This window comes from Oncorhynchus clarkii, chromosome 23, assembly GCF_045791955.1.
Source record: "Oncorhynchus clarkii lewisi isolate Uvic-CL-2024 chromosome 23, UVic_Ocla_1.0, whole genome shotgun sequence".
Taxonomy (NCBI): Eukaryota; Metazoa; Chordata; class Actinopteri; order Salmoniformes; family Salmonidae; genus Oncorhynchus; species Oncorhynchus clarkii.
In genome coordinates this window covers 17,523,006-17,542,035 of record NC_092169.1, presented here as the reverse complement: position 1 = coordinate 17,542,035, position 19,030 = coordinate 17,523,006, and the positions used below count along the sequence as shown (strand labels likewise).

The 19,030-nt window shown below is 41.2% G+C and overlaps 1 protein-coding gene across 9 annotated transcripts; it reads left to right on the top strand.

The window, feature by feature from the left end:
• The first annotated feature begins 44 nt into the window (after positions 1-44).
• Positions 45-17,772, top strand: LOC139381081 (monocarboxylate transporter 9-like). Of its 9 annotated transcripts, none has more exons than XM_071124329.1 (6): positions 45-66; positions 1,759-2,003; positions 13,520-13,663; positions 14,569-14,757; positions 14,995-15,852; positions 16,135-17,772. In XM_071124329.1, exons 2-6 carry the CDS (start codon positions 1,799-1,801, stop codon positions 16,317-16,319), a joined length of 1,581 nt encoding a protein of 526 aa, XP_070980430.1. In that variant the 5' UTR covers positions 45-66; positions 1,759-1,798; the 3' UTR covers positions 16,320-17,772. The 9 variants fall into 9 exon arrangements, with proteins under 9 accessions (XP_070980430.1, XP_070980431.1, XP_070980423.1 ...); XM_071124330.1 differs by lacking the exon at positions 45-66 and adding an exon at positions 83-365 and having other exon boundaries at positions 14,569-14,664; XM_071124322.1 differs by lacking the exon at positions 45-66 and adding an exon at positions 83-365.
• The last annotated feature ends 1,258 nt before the right edge of the window (positions 17,773-19,030 follow it).

Genomic DNA, 19,030 nt, shown 5'->3' with positions numbered 1-19,030 from the left:
GTTAGGCTACTTGCCAACAAGTAACCAGTTCTGACTGGACCAGACGCAATATTAACAATGTTCCTGGTAAATATTGCTCAGACTTCACACTCAAGCATCACCGGCAAAATAACCTCCTTCTGCGCTAACTCCGGAGGATCACTTTTACTTGTCGTTTAGAGTAGGTCTATTATGTGTATATTAAAGTGCATATATAACACTTGTATTCACTGTCAAGAGAAAGGAAACAGCTATTTTTCATTGCGATAACAAATAATTACTCCGTTTAGTTTTTACAAATTCAAAGGTGCTTTTACACTATTTGTGAAGAAACATTCAATCTGATTTGACTTGAAATACTTTGAAGCGCTTTCTGATCATCACAGGTAGGCTAATTACAAATGTTAACTTTTATCATTGATAGCCTATGCATGCAGTTGAATAACATGTCCCCCACCCCACCTATGTCCACTATTATCACGATGCATACAATGTAGCCTATCATTATTGAATTGATGGGGCTATTATCAAATAGAAGAAAACATATCCGTATTCAGTTGCGTTTACTCGGTGGCAGTGTGTAGTGTACGCTCTGTAGCTCCACACAGTCGCACATGATGAAGAGGAAACAGAGTTTCCTCAACGTTGGTAGCGCACAAATCCGGACCAGCGAAAACAGCTTTGAACCGGTTTGGTCTCCGGCAACAAAGCTACAGGCTATAAAACGAATACTGTGCGCGTAGCTAATATGCTGGGGGACCCGGGTCTGCATCACCAGACCTCAGATATAGCCTAGCGGGCGCTCGGCATCCGCCGGTGTTGTCGTATATATATTTTTTCGATTATACATAGTTATTATCGGGATACCAACCATCCTTCATGGCAACTCCCTGTAGGCAAACGCGCACGTATCCTGCAGTTGCATGTTATTGTGCTTGTGGCTGTTATTTTTGTAATGTTGTTTAGGTAAGTCGCATGTATTTCCTTGTGTTAATAAAATAACAATCGGCTACTATAGTACACAACATTTATAACATAGTAGGGCTATGGCTAAATACAGCGTAATATATATTTGTAGGCTATGCAATGGGCGATTAACTGCCAACGAATATCTCGTAAATGCAAGCAAAAAAACACATTGTTTAATAAAGAAAATAGGTGGCTATGTGTAGTTGGCACGGTGTTCCTCCATATAATGATGTTTATTTGAAATTGATAGATGCACAACTTTTGTCGCGCTCCATGTTTTTAAAAACAAGGAGATTGAGAGAGAGGATGCTGCAGTAGTGCACCGACAGCTCAATTTGCTCCCTGGCACAAATTATTCATGAAAGATAAAAAACGTTTCCGTCAGCACAGGAAACAGGATGCGCCTCTAAAATATCAATATTTCGTGCCAGAACTTATGTGAAGTAGACAAAAGGCAGGTTAAAGTAGGCAGTCCAGACACCAAACTCCCCTCCTTCAAGGTGTGGTCTGCGAGGGCACAAAACGGGCAGCGCAGGATGGGAAGGTTGCACTCTGTTTAGGAAGTACAGTAACACAGGTGACCTGCCTGGTAGACCAGGCAAGAGCAGCATCAACATCAAGACATGTGTGCATTTGGCATTTATCTACTACTTTAGAACTCAACTTATGATATGTATCTCTTCCTTGATCATGATTCCTGGTTCCAAACTTGCATGTGATTTATTTTGTCTGTATTCTCATGCATTTGGTCAATTGCTTGTCTATTGCGCTTGTTTTTACAACTTTTTGCTATTTTTCTGTTTTCCCCAGGAACCCTCCCTGTTGAAGTTGTAAGATCCAAGCAGACAGCATGAGTCCTCATACCTCAAAGAAAGCGCTGGATGGAGGTTGGGGATGGGTGGTCATTGTGGCCTGCTTCATGGCCCAGTTCCTGGCCTACGGCTCCCCCCAGTCGGTGGGCGTCCTGTATCCAGAGTGGCTCCACACCTTCCAGGAGGGGAAAGGCATGACGGCATGGGTCGGCTCCTTGGTCTCTGGAGTGGGACTCATAGCCAGTGAGTATTCTCCAAATATCTTTGTTTATTTATTTAGTTACTGTATAGGTAGGTGGTATAGGCTAATGCTATCATCCAAAGACAGAGTTCACTGTGCTTAACTGCAGAATTCTGTATATTATAAAACATAGATTTCTTAACATACATTTATTCAACTCAGCATCTGAACATCTGTTCAAGAATTCCATATTGATTTACTTGGCATGGCTATGACTTGATATGCTTAACATCATGTCAGTGGTTAGACCTGCATTTACTTATCTATGTACTTTACAGTTGCAGCTACACTGTCTCCTTTAGAGTCTCACCTGGTATGCACCTGTTGCTGTTGTATAATTAATGATGTCACTGACAGAGAACCAGACAAAATAATGGTCCAATGTCTCCATAAACACATACAGTTATGTGGCATTATGGGTGAAGTAACAGACCAGTTTTTATCTAACCAAGTTAGTGGCACATACGATGGGAAAATTAGTATTTTACCTGCTACATATTAACAGTTGTGAAAGTGCAGTGCTGACTTGTCCTAGGTAGATGAAGAAAACTGTGCAATATTGGTGGCACTTTGGTGCTCTTAACACTTAGTTGAGGTTATTGGTTGATAAGTCATTTACATTTATATAATTTAGCAGACGCTCTTATCCAGAGCGACTTACAGGCGCAATAAGGGACTAAGGGCACAGTCAGATTTTTCACCTCACCGACTCGGGGATTCGAACCAGCGACTTATTGTTTACTGGCCCAACGCTCTTGAATGCTAGGCTACCTGCTGCCCCACAGTCAGCCTTGTCATACCTGCAGGAGGAGCCCTTACGTAGCTGTGACCATACAGAGGGTGTGTGTGGGAAAGGGAAAATGATAATAGGAAGGATAATAAAGCTTTGAACAGTTTCATTCGTTTGGAATGACCAGGGGACACAGGAGGACTCAGTTCACTGCATGTCTGCAAGCTGTATTCAAAGATCAGAGAGATCACGTCTTGGTTTACATTTACCACCAGGCATAGCCTCCCTTCACTTTGTCGCCTTTTCAGAGGTCAGTGAAATGTCATGACTATACAGATTGCTCCCAGTACATGTGTGGGACTTGGCAGCTGGGCTACGCAGCCTTACACCGTGGGCTGTTTTAACTGGTGGTGAAATGGAAAGGAGGTGGAGACAGGGTTCAACAAGACGTGATTGGCTATTCTTTACACACATCCTTGGGTTGTCAGCGGTCTGATCGGTAATTCAATATGTCTCCGCCCAAAGTGACATGCATAACAAGAACAGTCACATTTAAGACTCAGGTTTTCATCACCATCTGTCTCCTCTATCCAGAGATTGACTGATTCACTGTACTAAAACAAGTAGTCAATTCAATGTGCATATAGCTTTGGAAACTAAATGGATTGGGCTGCATTTGACTTGGCACAATGCTAGGAAATCATAGCCGTCTTTAATGAGTTGGCAACAGATTACGGGTTAGTGAGGTGATACCGTCTCAGGCCCGACGCCAGGATAAAGTGACTAAGGGGGCAGTTGAAATCGGTGAGAGGGCAAAACATTTTTACATTGAATTCTGCCTGTATCGAGCTATACCACAAACAAAGTTTGAATGCCAAGACTCAGACCATTGATTGAGTGCTTTTGAAGCGACAGGCTACAGATTTGGTGCCAACCTATCTCTGCCAAGTACACCTGACTGCAGTGTGTCAAGTACCCCTGACTGCAGTGTGCAGTTCTGGGCTGGGCAGTTAAACATTTGACTCCGCCCACATTTTACCCCACCCACTTTTTTTTTCTTTTGTCCATCTGGGGTTTGACAGTCACACACTGAATACAAACATGTTTGTGCAAGGCACACGTTGAATACAAATGCATTTAATTTCGTAAGAAAATTTCGTAAGAAATATTATATGAAGTGATACCAGAACATGTTGTAACACTTTTTGCTTCATGCTATGAGACAAGCCACTGATGTTGTTGCAGTGAACAGACTTGTTATGTCATGTACTGTTAAAATTGTTGATAAATGTTATATTATTTCAATGTGTATACACACACACACACACACACACACAGTTACTACCTATCCTGATTTATAATGCTATTTACTTTCATCATTTGAATGGAGACATACGATACCATATAGACATACTGACAAGCTGAATGTGCTTTGTACATTAAGTTATACCAGCTCCGGTAAAGAGATCAGACTCGGGTGACTTCTACGTCATCTTTACTAAACAACACGATTAACAATTGAAACAATTAACACAGCAGACAAAAACAAGGTTTGACCACTCCTCAAAAATGGCTTCACTCCTGCTCCTCAAGAGGCAAAGACAGTCATTTTCTTGTTGTCAACTGCCTCCACATAGAACATCTCATAATCTCTCTGTAACTGGAACATGAATGGTTTCTTAAGGAGAATATTTTCCTCTTCATCCAAGTCATCGTACAACTGTAGTTCTTTTAAGTGGTCTTCCCCGTCCATCCCAATTACACTAGGGAAGGAAACAGTGCCTTTAAATGTTAAGCATTCTCACCACCTTGCTGGCTCTAGGGTGTCTCTTAGAAGAACATCTGCTTCCTTGAAAAACAAATATTAATAGTGCCTCATTGGGTGATCAGGACAAATTACACACCACTTTCATGCAAACAAAAGCCACTATTACTAAACGGGTTTTCAGTGATATCTATAACTACTCAACAAGTCATGACAACTATTATATCTTGCCATGCATCAAGCCTTCAGCATCACACACAGTAGACTACATACCCAGTTCACAGCTCCCAGCGTATTTTGTTTTCAGTATCGTCTAGAAAGAAAACAGATTGTGGTCATTAATTAATGTAAGGGAACACTCATCATATGACTACCTACCTGTAGTGCGTTCTGTTTTCGTCGCCTTTTTTGATCTTTCAACCGCTCTTCTTCAGACCTTAGTGGGTGAATGACATACATTCACTATGAAAATATATTCAGGTCAGCCTGGCTATAGTGAAACAATTGATTTTAAGGATGCAAATTAAATGTTTTTATAATGTTCAAGACTTACAGCATTGGAAAGTCCTGCAGGAGAACTAGGCACCACCATCGCCGAATTTGCTGCATGTTTTCCTTTGAAAAAGAAAATCGGATGGGAATCCCAAAAAATCGTATCTACTAGTGTACTGTAAGTTAAGAGTAGGTTGTTAAGTTTGATAGTTATGATAACAACAATAAATTCATAATAATCCCCCCCCCCCCCCCCAGGAATATATTTCAGGATGTAGAAGACAGAGCATGTCACATCAGCGTCCAGCTCTGCAGGAGTTTGATGTATGAATTGTGTATGTAGTGTAAAACTGTAGGAAATAGGTCCAAAAAAGTGTCAAGAATAATAAACAAGAAAACGTATGAGCAATAACAAGTGTGCTTTGCATGCTGCAAGCACAATCAATTGGTACAGTTCAGTGAAATAATTTTAAAGAAATATCTAACATGATCATCATCCACACCAAAAGTCCTCCAAGGTCCAGGGGACAAGATCTTGAGGGGACTGTGTAAGGGCCTCTGGGTGCTCTTGAGGGGCCACTGGACGCTGATGCTATGTCAGGTGCTTCAGAAACTGTGATCTGTTGATTATTGTTGCCGTACAGTAGCAACAATGAAAGTGTGTCTCATTTCTACAATTGAAGCCACACTTTATGATTGTGAACTCTGAAAGAGAGGAATAACAGTAAAGTAAGTTGCACAATTAAATTCACTGATGTAACTGGGGGGAAAAATAGGGCAAATCAAAAAACGTTAACTTCAAATATATACAAGAAAGAAATAGTACCTCTGTGCCTCACTGAAGTGGTTGTGGTTGTTGACCATATTGTTCAGATATTGTTCAGCCTTATGTGCATTAGGGGCAGTGATGAAGTTGACTGCTGCTGCATTTGCTACATTTTGGGACACTCACCCTCCAACAACACACTAACGTGTCTCTATACATCAAAGAAAATAAGCATAGACATAAAAGGCATGACAATTAGAAATACATAAAATAAGCAATAGGCATTTCATTTCATTATTGTATATACTAGGTGTAGGCTCTGTAGACTCGCTATGTGTAACTTAGGGAATGGCCGTCGGCATCAACGATACACATTTAGCGCCAGCCAGCCAAACACAACAATGCATACATTGAACACAGAAAACCAACGATCAAATCGATTACATAACTGTACGTGTAAACCTAAGCTTACTGCTTAAGTAGGCAAATTTGTCCAAATTCCCTCATTGTATTCAATTAGCTAGCTCGCGTGCTAATTAACGCTATGCTATCATCGGTGCGGTGGTTGGTTATATAAAAATATACAACTGCACTAGTATAACATGAATATTTGCAAAGTAAATGAAGCATAATGACCGTCTAAATTACTTCCATGGTTTACTCCGACCACATTGAGCCCGGCCCGAATCTGCACACTGCAGTCAGGGGCTTCTCATCTCCGTTGCACTGTATCAGCACAATGGACAGCGTCCTACAAACTAAAGCAAGGCTGTTTCGTAATGTAAATGAGCTCCAAGATAGGGTAATTCACATATTCCAAACAGCCGATATGAATGCTGCCGTGTACACAGCGTTCTTATCAAAATAGTGCAAACTAAATGCTGAAAGTAGTAGCCTAGTTATTCATGCATGCAAACAAAACTACTGATTAGTTAGGCTTAGAATACTGACAAACCTGCGAACGAAAGCAGAACATAACAGGGGTACTACCACGTAGGTCTAGTAAACAAAATATTAGATCGATAAAGGCACGACACCATTTATGTTTAGGCTAGTTACATTAACAGTTAACAAACGCAGTAAGCAAAATGTGAATTGAGATCCAAATAACCAAAACAGCCTACAGTGAGATGCAGTGATGCACAGCTATCTTGCCAAACAAATAAGCCTATAGGCCCCGCTTCAAACATGGAAAACCATGGTGCTCATGAGTTAAGCAACACGTTGTGATATGGCACAATACACTTCTGTGAATCAAATTCCAATACATAGTTATATTTACAACCACGAAAACCAATAACCAAATGCTAATAGTACTCGATAAAACTCAAACTTTCATTAAAACACACATGCAGGGTACTGAATTAAAGCTACACTCGTTGTGAATCTAGCCAACATGTCAGATTTTTAAAATGCTTTTTGGCGAAAGCATGAGAAGCTATTATCTGATAGCATGCAACACCCCGAAATACCTGAAGGGGACGTAAACAAAAGAATTAGCGTAGCCGGCGCTACACAAAACGCAGAAATAAAATATAAAACATTCATTACCTTTGACGAGCTTCTTTGTTGGCACTCGTATGTCCCATAAACATCACAATTGGGTCTTTTTCCTGATTAAATCCGTCCATGTATACCCAAAATGTCAATTTATATAGCCCGTCTGATCCATCCAAAAGCTCTGTTCCAAAACGCAACGTCATTTTTAAAAATTAAATAAGTTGCCTATATTCTTTGACAAAACACTTCAAACTACTTTTGTAACCCAACTTTAGGTATTTGTAAACGTTAATAATCAATCAAATTGATCACTGGGCGATCTGTATTCAATAGCAGCTACTCTTGAAATCGTGGTACTTTGTCTCTCTCCCATAAGTCTCTTCCTGTTTACTGGACGAAAGGAAGGACCTACTTCTCATTCCACAAAGGATTTAAACCAATGAAAATGCCAGTACTGGCGACATCGTGTGGAAGTTGTAGGAACTTCAAGCTCACCGTTATCTATTTTTGCTTGCAATAAACAATTCAGAGACTGGCGGATTAATACTTTTTTGTGGTTTTTGTGACCAGGTTTTTCTTGGGATTTCGCTTGCTGTTCACGTTCTGTTATAGTCACAGACATTATTTAAGAGTGTTTTCTATCCACACATACTAATCCTATGCATATACTATATTCCTGGCATGAGTAGCAGGACGTTGAAATGTTGCGCGATTTTTAACAAAATGTTGAAATAATTCAGGGGAGCTTTAAGAGGTTTTAAAATGCCAAGTGGATTATTTGAGCTTTCCTCTGGTATAGCATGCTTCTTCTAAGTGGACGTATAGCTGTGGACGCCCCAAAAGTCAATCCATGAGTCAGTGCAGTAAACACGGTCGGAATAGCGAGACCCAGACAGTTGTTGCGGTATATCGATCAGGGTACATTGTTCCTCATTGGAGCCGGAGCGGGCGATTTCAGTCGGCAAAAACTGGCGAGCGACACTAAACTCAGTTTACACCAAATCTCTTTTACTTAAATCCAGCAGTGGTTTAACCTTTTTCACATCTAGAAAGTCATAGCTCTCTGGGTCAAGGGGACACCGGGCCGCCACCAGTTGGATGTTGCGTTCGTTGAATCGTTCGTACATTTCACCACTGACAGCATCGAAGAACAGTCTTTTACACTCAGTCTCTTATCCTCAGTCCTGCTGGCCTTCCATACTGTCCACCACTATTGCTGGAGATTTGTACTTACATAACGTTGTCGTAATTGCTTGGAGCTGCCCTGTAGCCTCCATGTCTTACTTCTGTGTTGTACGAACGCGTCCATTCCATGTCAGAGCGGAATTCCACAATGCTGTCACAACTTTTAACAACCACTGACACGGTAGCCAAGGTGTCCCATTCTCATTTAGCTTTGTTTGATTGGGTTTATCCATCGTGGCAGTGGCAGATTAGCTGGTTCGAGCTAGCTAAATAGGCCAAGGATAATAACACTAACGTTACATTTACGGCTAACTAAACTCTGTAGTGGTGAGGCGGAGTTGAGTAACGCAGCTTCAATGGTAAACTTGACCCCGCCCTTATAAAACAAAATAAAATATTACTGGCGAAGGCGTATCACGTTATTCACTTAGACGTTTTTTCCCGCTTTTTATGGAAACCCAAAGGAGTCATACCTAACCACCCCACTGGCTTTCCATAGCCCCTCTACACACACCGCGGCGCACTCTGTCCATTGTGCTGACACAGCTCAGCGAATATACAGATTTTTCAATAACCTGTCACTCAATCATTTTAACCTTATTGCTATTTTTATATAAGGCCATAAAACTAAAACTGAGGGGGCACACGTTTCAACTGATGGGGCTGAGCCCCCTTTTGCCCCACTGTGGATCTGGGCCCATACGGTCTCTCAAAACTTTACACAAGCCCTTGCTTCTGTCCACTGAAGGATCCTTACCAGACCTATATTTCCATTGTTCCATCAATCAGGATATACAGTGCCTTCAGAAACAATTCACACCTTGACTTTTTATACATTTTGTTGTGTTACAGCCTGAATTTAAAATGAATTACATTTAATGTTTTTCTCACTGGCCTACTCACAATACCCCATAATGCCAAAGTGGAATTATGTTTTTTGACATTTCTACAAATGTATTGAAATGAAAATCTAAAATGTCTTGAGTCAATAAGTATTCAAACCCTTTGTTATGGCAAGCTTAAATAAGTTAAGGAATACAAATGTGCTTAACAACTCGCATAATAAGTTGCATGGACTCACTCTCTGTGCAAAATAGTGTTTAACATGATATTTGAATGACTAGCTCATCTCTGTACCCCACACTGACAATGTTCTGTAAGGTCTCTCAGTTAAAGCAGTGAATGACAAATATCAAACAAATTCAACCACAAAAACCAGGGAGATTTTCAAATGCATTACAAAGAAGAGAACCTGTTGGTAGATTGGTAACAATTTAAAAAAACAGACATTGAATATCCATTTCAGCATGCTGAAGTTATTAAATTACATTTGGATTTTTATTTTATATATTTTTATTTAACCTTTAACTAGGCAAGTCATTTAAAAGAAAAATTTAGGACAAAACACACATCACGACAAGCGACACCACAACACTACAGTACATAAAGAGAGACCTAAGACGACAATATAGTATAGCAGCAACACATGACAACACAGCATGGAAGCAACACAACATGACAACAACATGGTAGCAACACAACATAGAAGCAGCACAACATGGTAGCAGCACAAAACATGGTCCAAACATTATTGGGCACAGACAACAGCACAAAGGCAAGAAGATAGAGACAAAAATACATCACTCGAAGCAGCCACAACTGTCAGTGAGAGTGTCCATGATTGAGTCTTTGACAGTGAAAAGAAGGAAGCCTGTACAGAATAAAAATATTCCAAAACATACATCCTGTTTGCAATAAGGCACTAAAGTAAAACTGCAAAAGGCCTCTGGAGTGGCGCAGTGGTCTAAGGCAGATCTGGGTTCTTTACTACAGCTCTGGGTTCGATCCCGGGCTGTGTCGCAGCCGGCCGCAACCAGGAGACCCATGAGGCGGCGCACAATTGGCCCAGTGCCGTCTGTGTTAGTGGAGGGTTTAGCCGGCCAGGATGTCCTTGTCCCATCGTGTTTTAGCGACTCTTGTGGCTGGCCGGGCGCATGCATGCTGACACTGTCCCCAGTTGGACGGTGTTTCCTCCGACACATTGGTGCGGTTGGCTTCTGAGTTAAGCGAGCAGTGTGTCAAGAAACACTTCGGCTTGGCAGGGCCGTGTTTTGGAGGATGTATGGCTCCGGAGTCCGTACAGGAGTTGCAGCAATGGGACAAGACTGTAACTACCAACTGGATATCACGGAATTGAGAGATAGAACAAATAAATAAAAAAATATGAATTTTATGTTCTGAATACGGAGCTATGTTTGGGGCAAACACAACACATCACTGAGTACCACTCTTCATATGTTCAAGCATGGTGGGGGCAGCATCATGCTATGGGTATGCTTGTCATCGGTAAGGACTATGGAGTTTTTTTAATGATAAAAATAAATGGAATAGAGCTACGCACAGGCAAAATCCTAGATGAAAACCTGGTTCAGTCTGCTTTCCACCAGACACTGGGAGACAAATGTACCTTTCAGCAGGACAATAACCTAAAACACAAGGCCAAATATACACCGGAGTTGCTTACCAAGATGATATTGAATATTCCTGAGTGGCCTAGTTACAGTTTTGACTTAAATCGGCTTGAAAATCTATGGCAATATTTTTTTATCTACCAATGATCAACAACCAACATGACAGAGCTTGAACAATAAAAAAAAATAACAATGTGCAAATATTGTAAAATCCAGGTGTGCAAAGCTATTAGAGACTTACCCAGCTATAATCACTGCCAAACGTGATTTTGACACTTATCTAATCGAGAAAACATTTTTTTACATTTCTTCCAGTTTAACATTTGAATATTTTGTGTAGATCGTTGACAAAAAATGACAAATATATTTTAATCCTACTTTGTAAAACAACAAAATGTGGAAAAAGTAAGGGGGCGTGAATACTTTCTGAAGGCACTGTAAGATATACAGTGCCTTGCGAAAGTATTCGGCCCCCTTGAACTTTGCGACCTTTTGCCACATTTCAGGCTTCAAACATAAAGATATAAAACTGTATTTTTTTGTGAAGAATCAACAACAAGTGGGACACAATCATGAAGTGGAATGACATTTATTGGATATTTCAAACTTTTTTAACAAATCAAAAACTGAAAAATTGGGCGTGCAAAATTATTCAGCCCCTTTACTTTCAGTGCAGCAAACTCTCTCCAGAAGTTCAGTGAGGATCTCTGAATGATCCATTGTTGACCTAAATGACTAATGATGATAAATACAATCCACCTGTGTGCAATCAAGTCTCCGTATAAATGCACCTGCACTGTGATAGTCTCAGAGGTCCGTTAAAAGCGCAGAGAGCATCATGAAGAACAAGGAACACACCAGGCAGGTCCGAGATACTGTTGTGAAGAAGTTTATAGCCGGATTTGGATACAAAAAGATTTCCCAAGCTTTAAACATCCCAAGGAGCACTGTGCAAGCGATAATATTGAAATGGAAGAAGTATCAGACCACTGCAAATCTACCAAGACCTGGCCGTCCCTCTAAACTTTCAGCTCATACAAGGAGAAGACTGATCAGAGATGCAGCCAAGAGGCCCATGATCACTCTGGATGAACTGCAGAGATCTACAGCTGAGGTGGGAGACTCTGTCCATAGGACAACAATCAGTTGTATATTGCACAAATCTGGCCTTTATGGAAGAGTGGCAAGAAGAAAGCCATTTCTTAAAGATATCCATAAAAAGTGTAGTTTAAAGTTTGCCACAAGCCACCTGGGAGACACACCAAACATGTGGAAGAAGGTGCTCTGGTCAGATGAAACCAAAATGGAACTTTTTGGCAACAATGCAAAACATTATGTTTGGCATTAAAGCAACACAGCTGAACACACCATCCCCACTGTCAAACATGGTGGTGGCAGCATCATGGTTTGGGCCTGCTTTTCTTCAGCAGGGACAGGGAAGATAGTTAAAATTGATGGGAAGATGGATGGAGCCAAATACAGGACCATTCTGGAAGAAAACCTGATGGAGTCTGCAAAAGACCTGAGACTGGGACGGAGATTTGTCTTCCAACAAGACAATGATCCAAAACATAAAGCAAAATCTACAATGGAATGGTTCAAAAATAAACATATCCAGGTGTTAGAATGGCCAAGTCAAAGTCCAGACATGAATCCAATCGAGAATCTGTGGAAAGACCTGAAAACTGCTGTTCACAAATGCTCTCCATCCAACCTCACTGAGCTCGAGCTGTTTTGCAAGGAGGAATGGGAAAAAATGTCAGTCTCTCGATGTGCAAAACTGAGAGACATACCCCAAGCGACTTACAGCTGTAATCACAGCAAAAGGTGGCGCTACAAAGTATTAACTTAAGGGGGCTGAATAATTTTGCACGCCCAATTTTTCAGTTTTTGATTTGTTAAAAAAGTTTGAAATATCCAATAAATGTCGTTCCACTTCACGATTGTGTCCCACCTGTTGTTGATTCTTCACAAAAAAATACAGTTTTATATCTTTGTTTGAAGCCTGAAATGTGGCAAAAGGTCGCAAAGTTCAAGGGGGCCGAATACTTTCGCAAGGAACTGTATTTCTGTAACTCGGTGTGCTTTTAAATTCGATATGGTGTGAGGATGATGACGAACGAACATCACAGGCTGCCCTTTTCCCTGACCCTTTACCTCTGCTAAGGTGTCTAATAACTAGCTAGTGCCGCTTAAGGGGACCTCGTTGTAATCATATGAGGAGAACGAATAGGGTCACAAGCACTCTGTACTACATAGGGAGCGATAAGGTTAAAATAATATCAGGGCAGAAAAGGGGACCATGTCACATGGTTAAAGTTGATACATCAGGTTTTCCTGCCATGAAATAGCCCAACATGTACGGTACACCTTGAACGGTATCACTTCCCTTTTTGCTGCTTTTCTATTGTTTAGGAAAGCCATCTGTTGCTAACACCACATGCATCCCGAATGCACCATATTAATTCCATCATGTGTATTTCTTTGTGTCATCATCTCATTTTTGCCACTCCCTAACTCACTGAGTCTATTCAACAATGTACCCTCAACTTTCCCACACACACACACACTGAATTCTCACTTCCTCTCTGCCCTATTTTCTCCCCCAGGTCCTGTCTGCAGTGCCTGTGTGGATAACTTTGGGGCACGCCCTGTGACCATCTTCAGTGGGGTCATGGTGGCAGGGGGCCTGATGCTCAGCGCCTTCGCACCAAACGTCCAGTTCCTCATATTCTCTTACGGGATTGTCGTCGGTAAGTGAGAAGCTCGTGATGGTCTTTTCCTGCTGAAGCAAGTCTGCGGTTTGTGTGATCCACTATTAGATATAGGATTAGCCTTGCAAGTGTGAGAAAAATTATAGGAAGTTGCTTGTTTACTCTGTGGTTTTGTTGGAAGTGAATTGTGTTTTTAACTCATCATTACATTAAACTATTACACAGTTAAGCAATAACACAAGTAAATGATAGATAAGACACATAAGAATTGAATAGGTTCATGTCTATTCAAAATAGGTTCATGTCTATGCTCCACCACACATGCACTGTGAGGGTATGTGTAGGATGAGGGTATATGTAGGATGTATTCAGAAATATAAAAATAGGGTAGAGTCGGATTGCCATGTGACTGATGCCTCCCCCCAACAGTTTGAATGCACCCATCGCAGCTCATTATCTAACACCCAGTGACAGCTGTGCCATGCTAAGGGGGAAAGTGCCCAATAGACGGCCACTGCCTGTGGCATAGGCCTAAGAGAGGCCATGCATATTTGAAGAAAGGTGTCTATTTTTAGACCATCCCTTAAACTCAACACGTGTGGCTCAATATTCTCTCATCACTTTTCCGCCCAGTCATACTTTGAGGATCAAATTACCGTTGGGGTGATTTTACACTAAACAAAAGTTATTTGTATGGTGAATATGTAACATATTTATCACAGAACAACATATTTTAAACATGGTGAATTCACTCTGTTATTACATGACTAAGATGGCCTTACCCAAGTCCCACAGTTTCACATTAATGTACACAGTTTACTGTGCAAGGCTTTGCTCAGAACATTAAATGTCTTCTTCAACATGGTAAAAAATAAGGTACTGTAGCTACATGCTCCTCTAAAATGTGCTAATCAAAATACCTCTGTTGTTTTTGTTGTCTACAGGTCTTGGCTGCGGTCTTGTCTATGCTGCCACATTGACCATCACCTGTCAGTACTTTGACAAGAGACGTGGCCTCGCCCTCGGCATAGTCACCACAGGTACTTCAGCCCCCCTTCGCTCACTGGGTTCACACCAAGTCTCCATGCTCAGTTCTTTCATGTTTCAGAAGCCGGAAGTCTTGGAATGCCAAGGTAAACATTCTAGTCTAGAAACACTGTAGCCTTGTGATTAGGGAAGTGGACTGGTGACAAGAAGAACACTGGTAATACAACACAGTTCTGGGGCATTCTGTGTTTGTCCCCTTGAGGGAGGGTAGCTTTAGGTAATGATGTCCCACTAAGCAAGGATTTTATTAAATTCATATTAATGAATGTCTAAGGGCTCATTCTTGGAATGCCAACACTAAATTTGTCCCTTCTCTCATTTAGGCACAAGTGTGGGAGGGTTCCTCTATGCCACAGCTCAGAATGAGCTGATTGTTCTCTTTGGCCTGGAAGGCTGTCTGCTGATCATCGGGGCCTTGGCCCTCAACCTCATGGCCTGTGCCGGCTTCATGAGGCCCCTGAACATGCCTGGCTACTACCTCAAACAGAAGGCTGCTCTGGAGCGCACAAAGGAGCAGCCTTTCAAGAAACCGCCTGCTGACGACCTCAAGACCACACCGGGCACTGGCGAGACAAAGCTGCCGGTCAAGGATCACCTGATCACCATCGACGCCAAAGACATCCCCACACCTGACAACAAAAGGGGGTTCATGGCAGGTTTAGCCATTGTGAAAATTATCAAGAAGAAGCGTCAGGCTTACTCAAAGTACATGCACTCCACGGCTGACTTCCTGCATGACAGAAACTTCATGGCCCTCTGCATAGCTATATTCCTGTTCAGCCTAGGAGCCTTCCCCCCGGTCCTCTTCATGGAGGACGTGGCCCAGAGTGAGGGCCTCATCGATGAGGTCAAAATCATTCCCCTGGTCTCTATTGTAGCCATCACTACCGGTGTGGGCAAGCTGACCCTGGGCATGCTAGCAGACATTAGGTGGATCAACAGTGTGTTCCTGTACGCCTTCACCCTGCTGGGGACCGGGACGGCCCTTCTCCTCATCCCCATCTCCAAGAGCTACGTAGGCCTGCAGGTCCTCTCAGCTGTGGTGGGCTTCTTCTCTGGGAACTGGTCCCTAACGTCATATATCACTACCAAGATCGTGGGCCTGGACAAACTGACCCAAGCCCATGGGATCCTCATGTTCTTCGGTGGATTCGGGATCATGCTTGGGCCCCCTGTTGTTGGTAAGAAAGATCCCACTTCTGACACCATTGGTCAACATTGCTGAGTGTGTGTGGTCCACATTTACAGTTGTTAGGTTAGAGCTTGTACAGGTTCATGTTCATGCTTTTACAGAGAATCACTCTTCCATATGTCAAAACATTTTTACAGATGATGTAATCTTAATGTGTGAGTGAGAATGTGGAACTCAGGATGTTGGCCTTTAGCTAGTCTTTTGCTGACTCATATATCGTCGAGAGATTTTGCTGAAATTGTTTTTTTTCTCTCTCTTCTTCCTGTTCCAGGGTGGTTCTTTGACTGGACCCAGTCCTATGACCTGGCCTTCTACTTCAGTGGAGGCTCTGTGCTCCTGGGTGGAGTCACGCTCTTTCTGTGTGCTCTGCCCTGCTGGGACAAAAAGAAGGCTGACATCGACAGGCCCGACATTCAGTACACCACCAACTGTGACAAAGTTGCCTCTGTAGCCTGAACACTAACTTTCACATCGGCCTTGCTCTCCAGTGCTCCCAGCGATTTTTGCTGATAAGCTCTGTACCCTTCAAGAGGTTTCTTTTTCCCTGGTGCCAGATTTCACAGATGTGTACCTGAGAAGAGCTTTGAAGTAGGCCTTTTCTATACATCTTTATTGCGTTTTTACGACTTCTTACATTAAACGACAGAATTTTGAAAGATGCCTATGTTGAACATTTTAATAACGGCCTCATTTTAAGAGGCCTAATTCAACAAAATTGTTTCTCAACAAATTAATGCAATAGATTATGTTTACTTAGAATAAATGCTGTTTTTTTACATTTCTGGATCTTTACTTGGGTCAAATGGAAAAGGCATTTTCCTCTGGTGACCCAGTGGAGAAATACAAACCAACAATGGCCTGTGAAGATGTTGGTTGAAAACACAAAAGGCTGTTCAAATATCTCAGCATATTGAAATGTATAACCATGCAAAATTAAAATTCGAAAGAATTTCCCAGGTATTTACTGGAAAAAAATCCAGGGATTGGAAAAAAACGAGGGAATGCACTTTAATGTACTCTTTTCAATTGTAGCCGCACAAACTTTTTGTTTCTATCTTACCAAAGCACCAGGATGGTGGATGCCTGTCAACACGTTATGCCTGATGAATAAAAGTCTTGCTTTTTAAGTTCATTGGCATTGTACTGTATTTTACTTGTACTGTCCAAACTGTTTTTTTTTTTTTTAGTTAAGGAGGTACTAAACACCTCACTCTGTCTTGACCGGACTAAGAACTTGCTGAATAATATGCTGTGCAAATACCAGAGACTGTACAGGAATAAGGTCCAGTTCCTTAAACTAGTTTGTTGGTTCTTTGTGGCATGACCCCTTTCCTGCATTTGTTCACCAGGCTGGTCCTATTCATAATGGTTTAATGTGTTTTTTTGCGTCTGTGCATGTTTTTGTACTTTTTTTTTTTTTTTAGTACTACATTTTGTACGTTCAACTCTTTCAATGTTTATAAGCAACTTTGTATACAGTATGCACTGAACCAGTCCCAGATATGCATTGTATGTAAAGATGGCATTCATTATTGCCATTATGATTTTATGTTAAGAAATATACTAATTGTGATACCTGCTTTGTTAGTCACTTGAAGATCCCATAAAAAAAAAAAAAGTTAAATAAACCACAACATATTTCAGTTTATATTCTTCCTCAAATATAAGACTACTGGGATATTGTTTTATTCTTAGTCAAGCTTCTTTGTAAAAGTATTTACAGGGTTGAAATCTGTGATCTGTGATCCAAAAAGGTTAGAAACAGTAGACCTGTCACTTTATATGATGTTGAACCACTCTGTCTTATTATTTTTTGTGTCTGGGTTACAGTATTTATGTTTGCAATATTTCGCTCTTTCTATTATGTTATTTTCTACAAAAAAGTTCCAATAAATGAAATTCAATATTGTGATTGTAGATGTTTTTCAATGCTTGTCTGACTAACATAAAATATGATTCACTGAAGACCTTTCTTCTTGACTTCAGCACATATGGCGAACATTTTGGTGGTATTTAGAGAGTGAGCACATATGTAAACTCTAGAGACTCCTTGGAAAGTTTGACCTAATTCAGTCCTTTGGCAGTGCAACATCCTCCTAGGGATGGACCGACATGTACAGAATGGTTGCCTTGAGGGAAATGGGGGAGGATCATGCTTTTACATTTCAGTCAAGGGGAGAGTTTAGCCTTTTTTTTTCTCAAATCTAGTCCTGGGGAGGGTCATGTAATTTGTAATTAATCAAATGTTTATATTTCTCAGTGTTTTAGAATTAGTTCCTTATTAGGCTATATATTGAGGTGTGCCTAATGCCGCTCTGATTCTCCGCTGGGCACGCAATATCAAATATGCCTATAGGATATTTAATGTGATCTCAATCCAATGATCCATACATAGCCTTGGCTATTTATAGGCTTTAAAGTGCGTGCTCGGAGAAGCACAGAGCAAAATAATATTTATTGCTGGGATTCTTGCATTACACAGAGCAGTGGCTATTCCAACCCTGAGCCCCGGCCTGCTCTGCTCTTGCTGATCAAAGAACATTTTTGTGTGCTGCCTGACCAATGTCTGCTGTGTAGGCCTATGGCGGCAGATCAGGAGGAGAGTCAACAGCTTCTTCCCAAAAATATTTTTTAGGCCTTGTAAAAAAAACTGCACTATCTTGCTCATGGACTAGCCTATAGCATATGTTCTATAGAGCCAAACAGTGGTGGTGTCATAATACCCATAAAACCTAGCAGTCAAACAGGGAAATGGTTCCAATCGTTTTTCCACCACTCAAAATAAGGGCTGTGTTTTGTGTAGACTTACCCTGGCGTGACGTTTTGATAACCATGTAAATCTCTCTGGGACAAGGTGACCTTTATCAATATCTTCACCTGTATGGTAGAGAAACAATTGGAACCATTTCCTTGTTTGACCGCTAGGTTTTATGGGTATTATAACTCATTCTGTGGTACTCTATTCAGTATGAGAAGGAGAGGCTAAGATGAAAAGGAGGACCTGATGTCAACTCTGATAGCATGTTACTACTGTAATTGATTTTATTCAAAACAATATGTTTGATTTTATTCAAAACAATATGTTTCTTGCCCATTATGTATTTATCATAGTTATTGAATTTCCAATAATCCAGATTCTAGGGTACTTACATTGTGGTGCTGATACT

Excerpts from the sequence above, each read along its gene's own strand:
- LOC139381081 (XM_071124329.1), top strand. The coding sequence starts at position 1,799 with ATGAGTCCTCATACCTCAAAGAAAGCGCTGGATGGAGGTTGGGGATGG. Across the intron at positions 2,004-13,519 it reads TGGAGTGGGACTCATAGCCA|GTCCTGTCTGCAGTGCCTGT; the intron begins GTGAGTATTCTC and ends TTTCTCCCCCAG. Across the intron at positions 15,853-16,134 it reads GCTTGGGCCCCCTGTTGTTG|GGTGGTTCTTTGACTGGACC; the intron begins GTAAGAAAGATC and ends TTCCTGTTCCAG.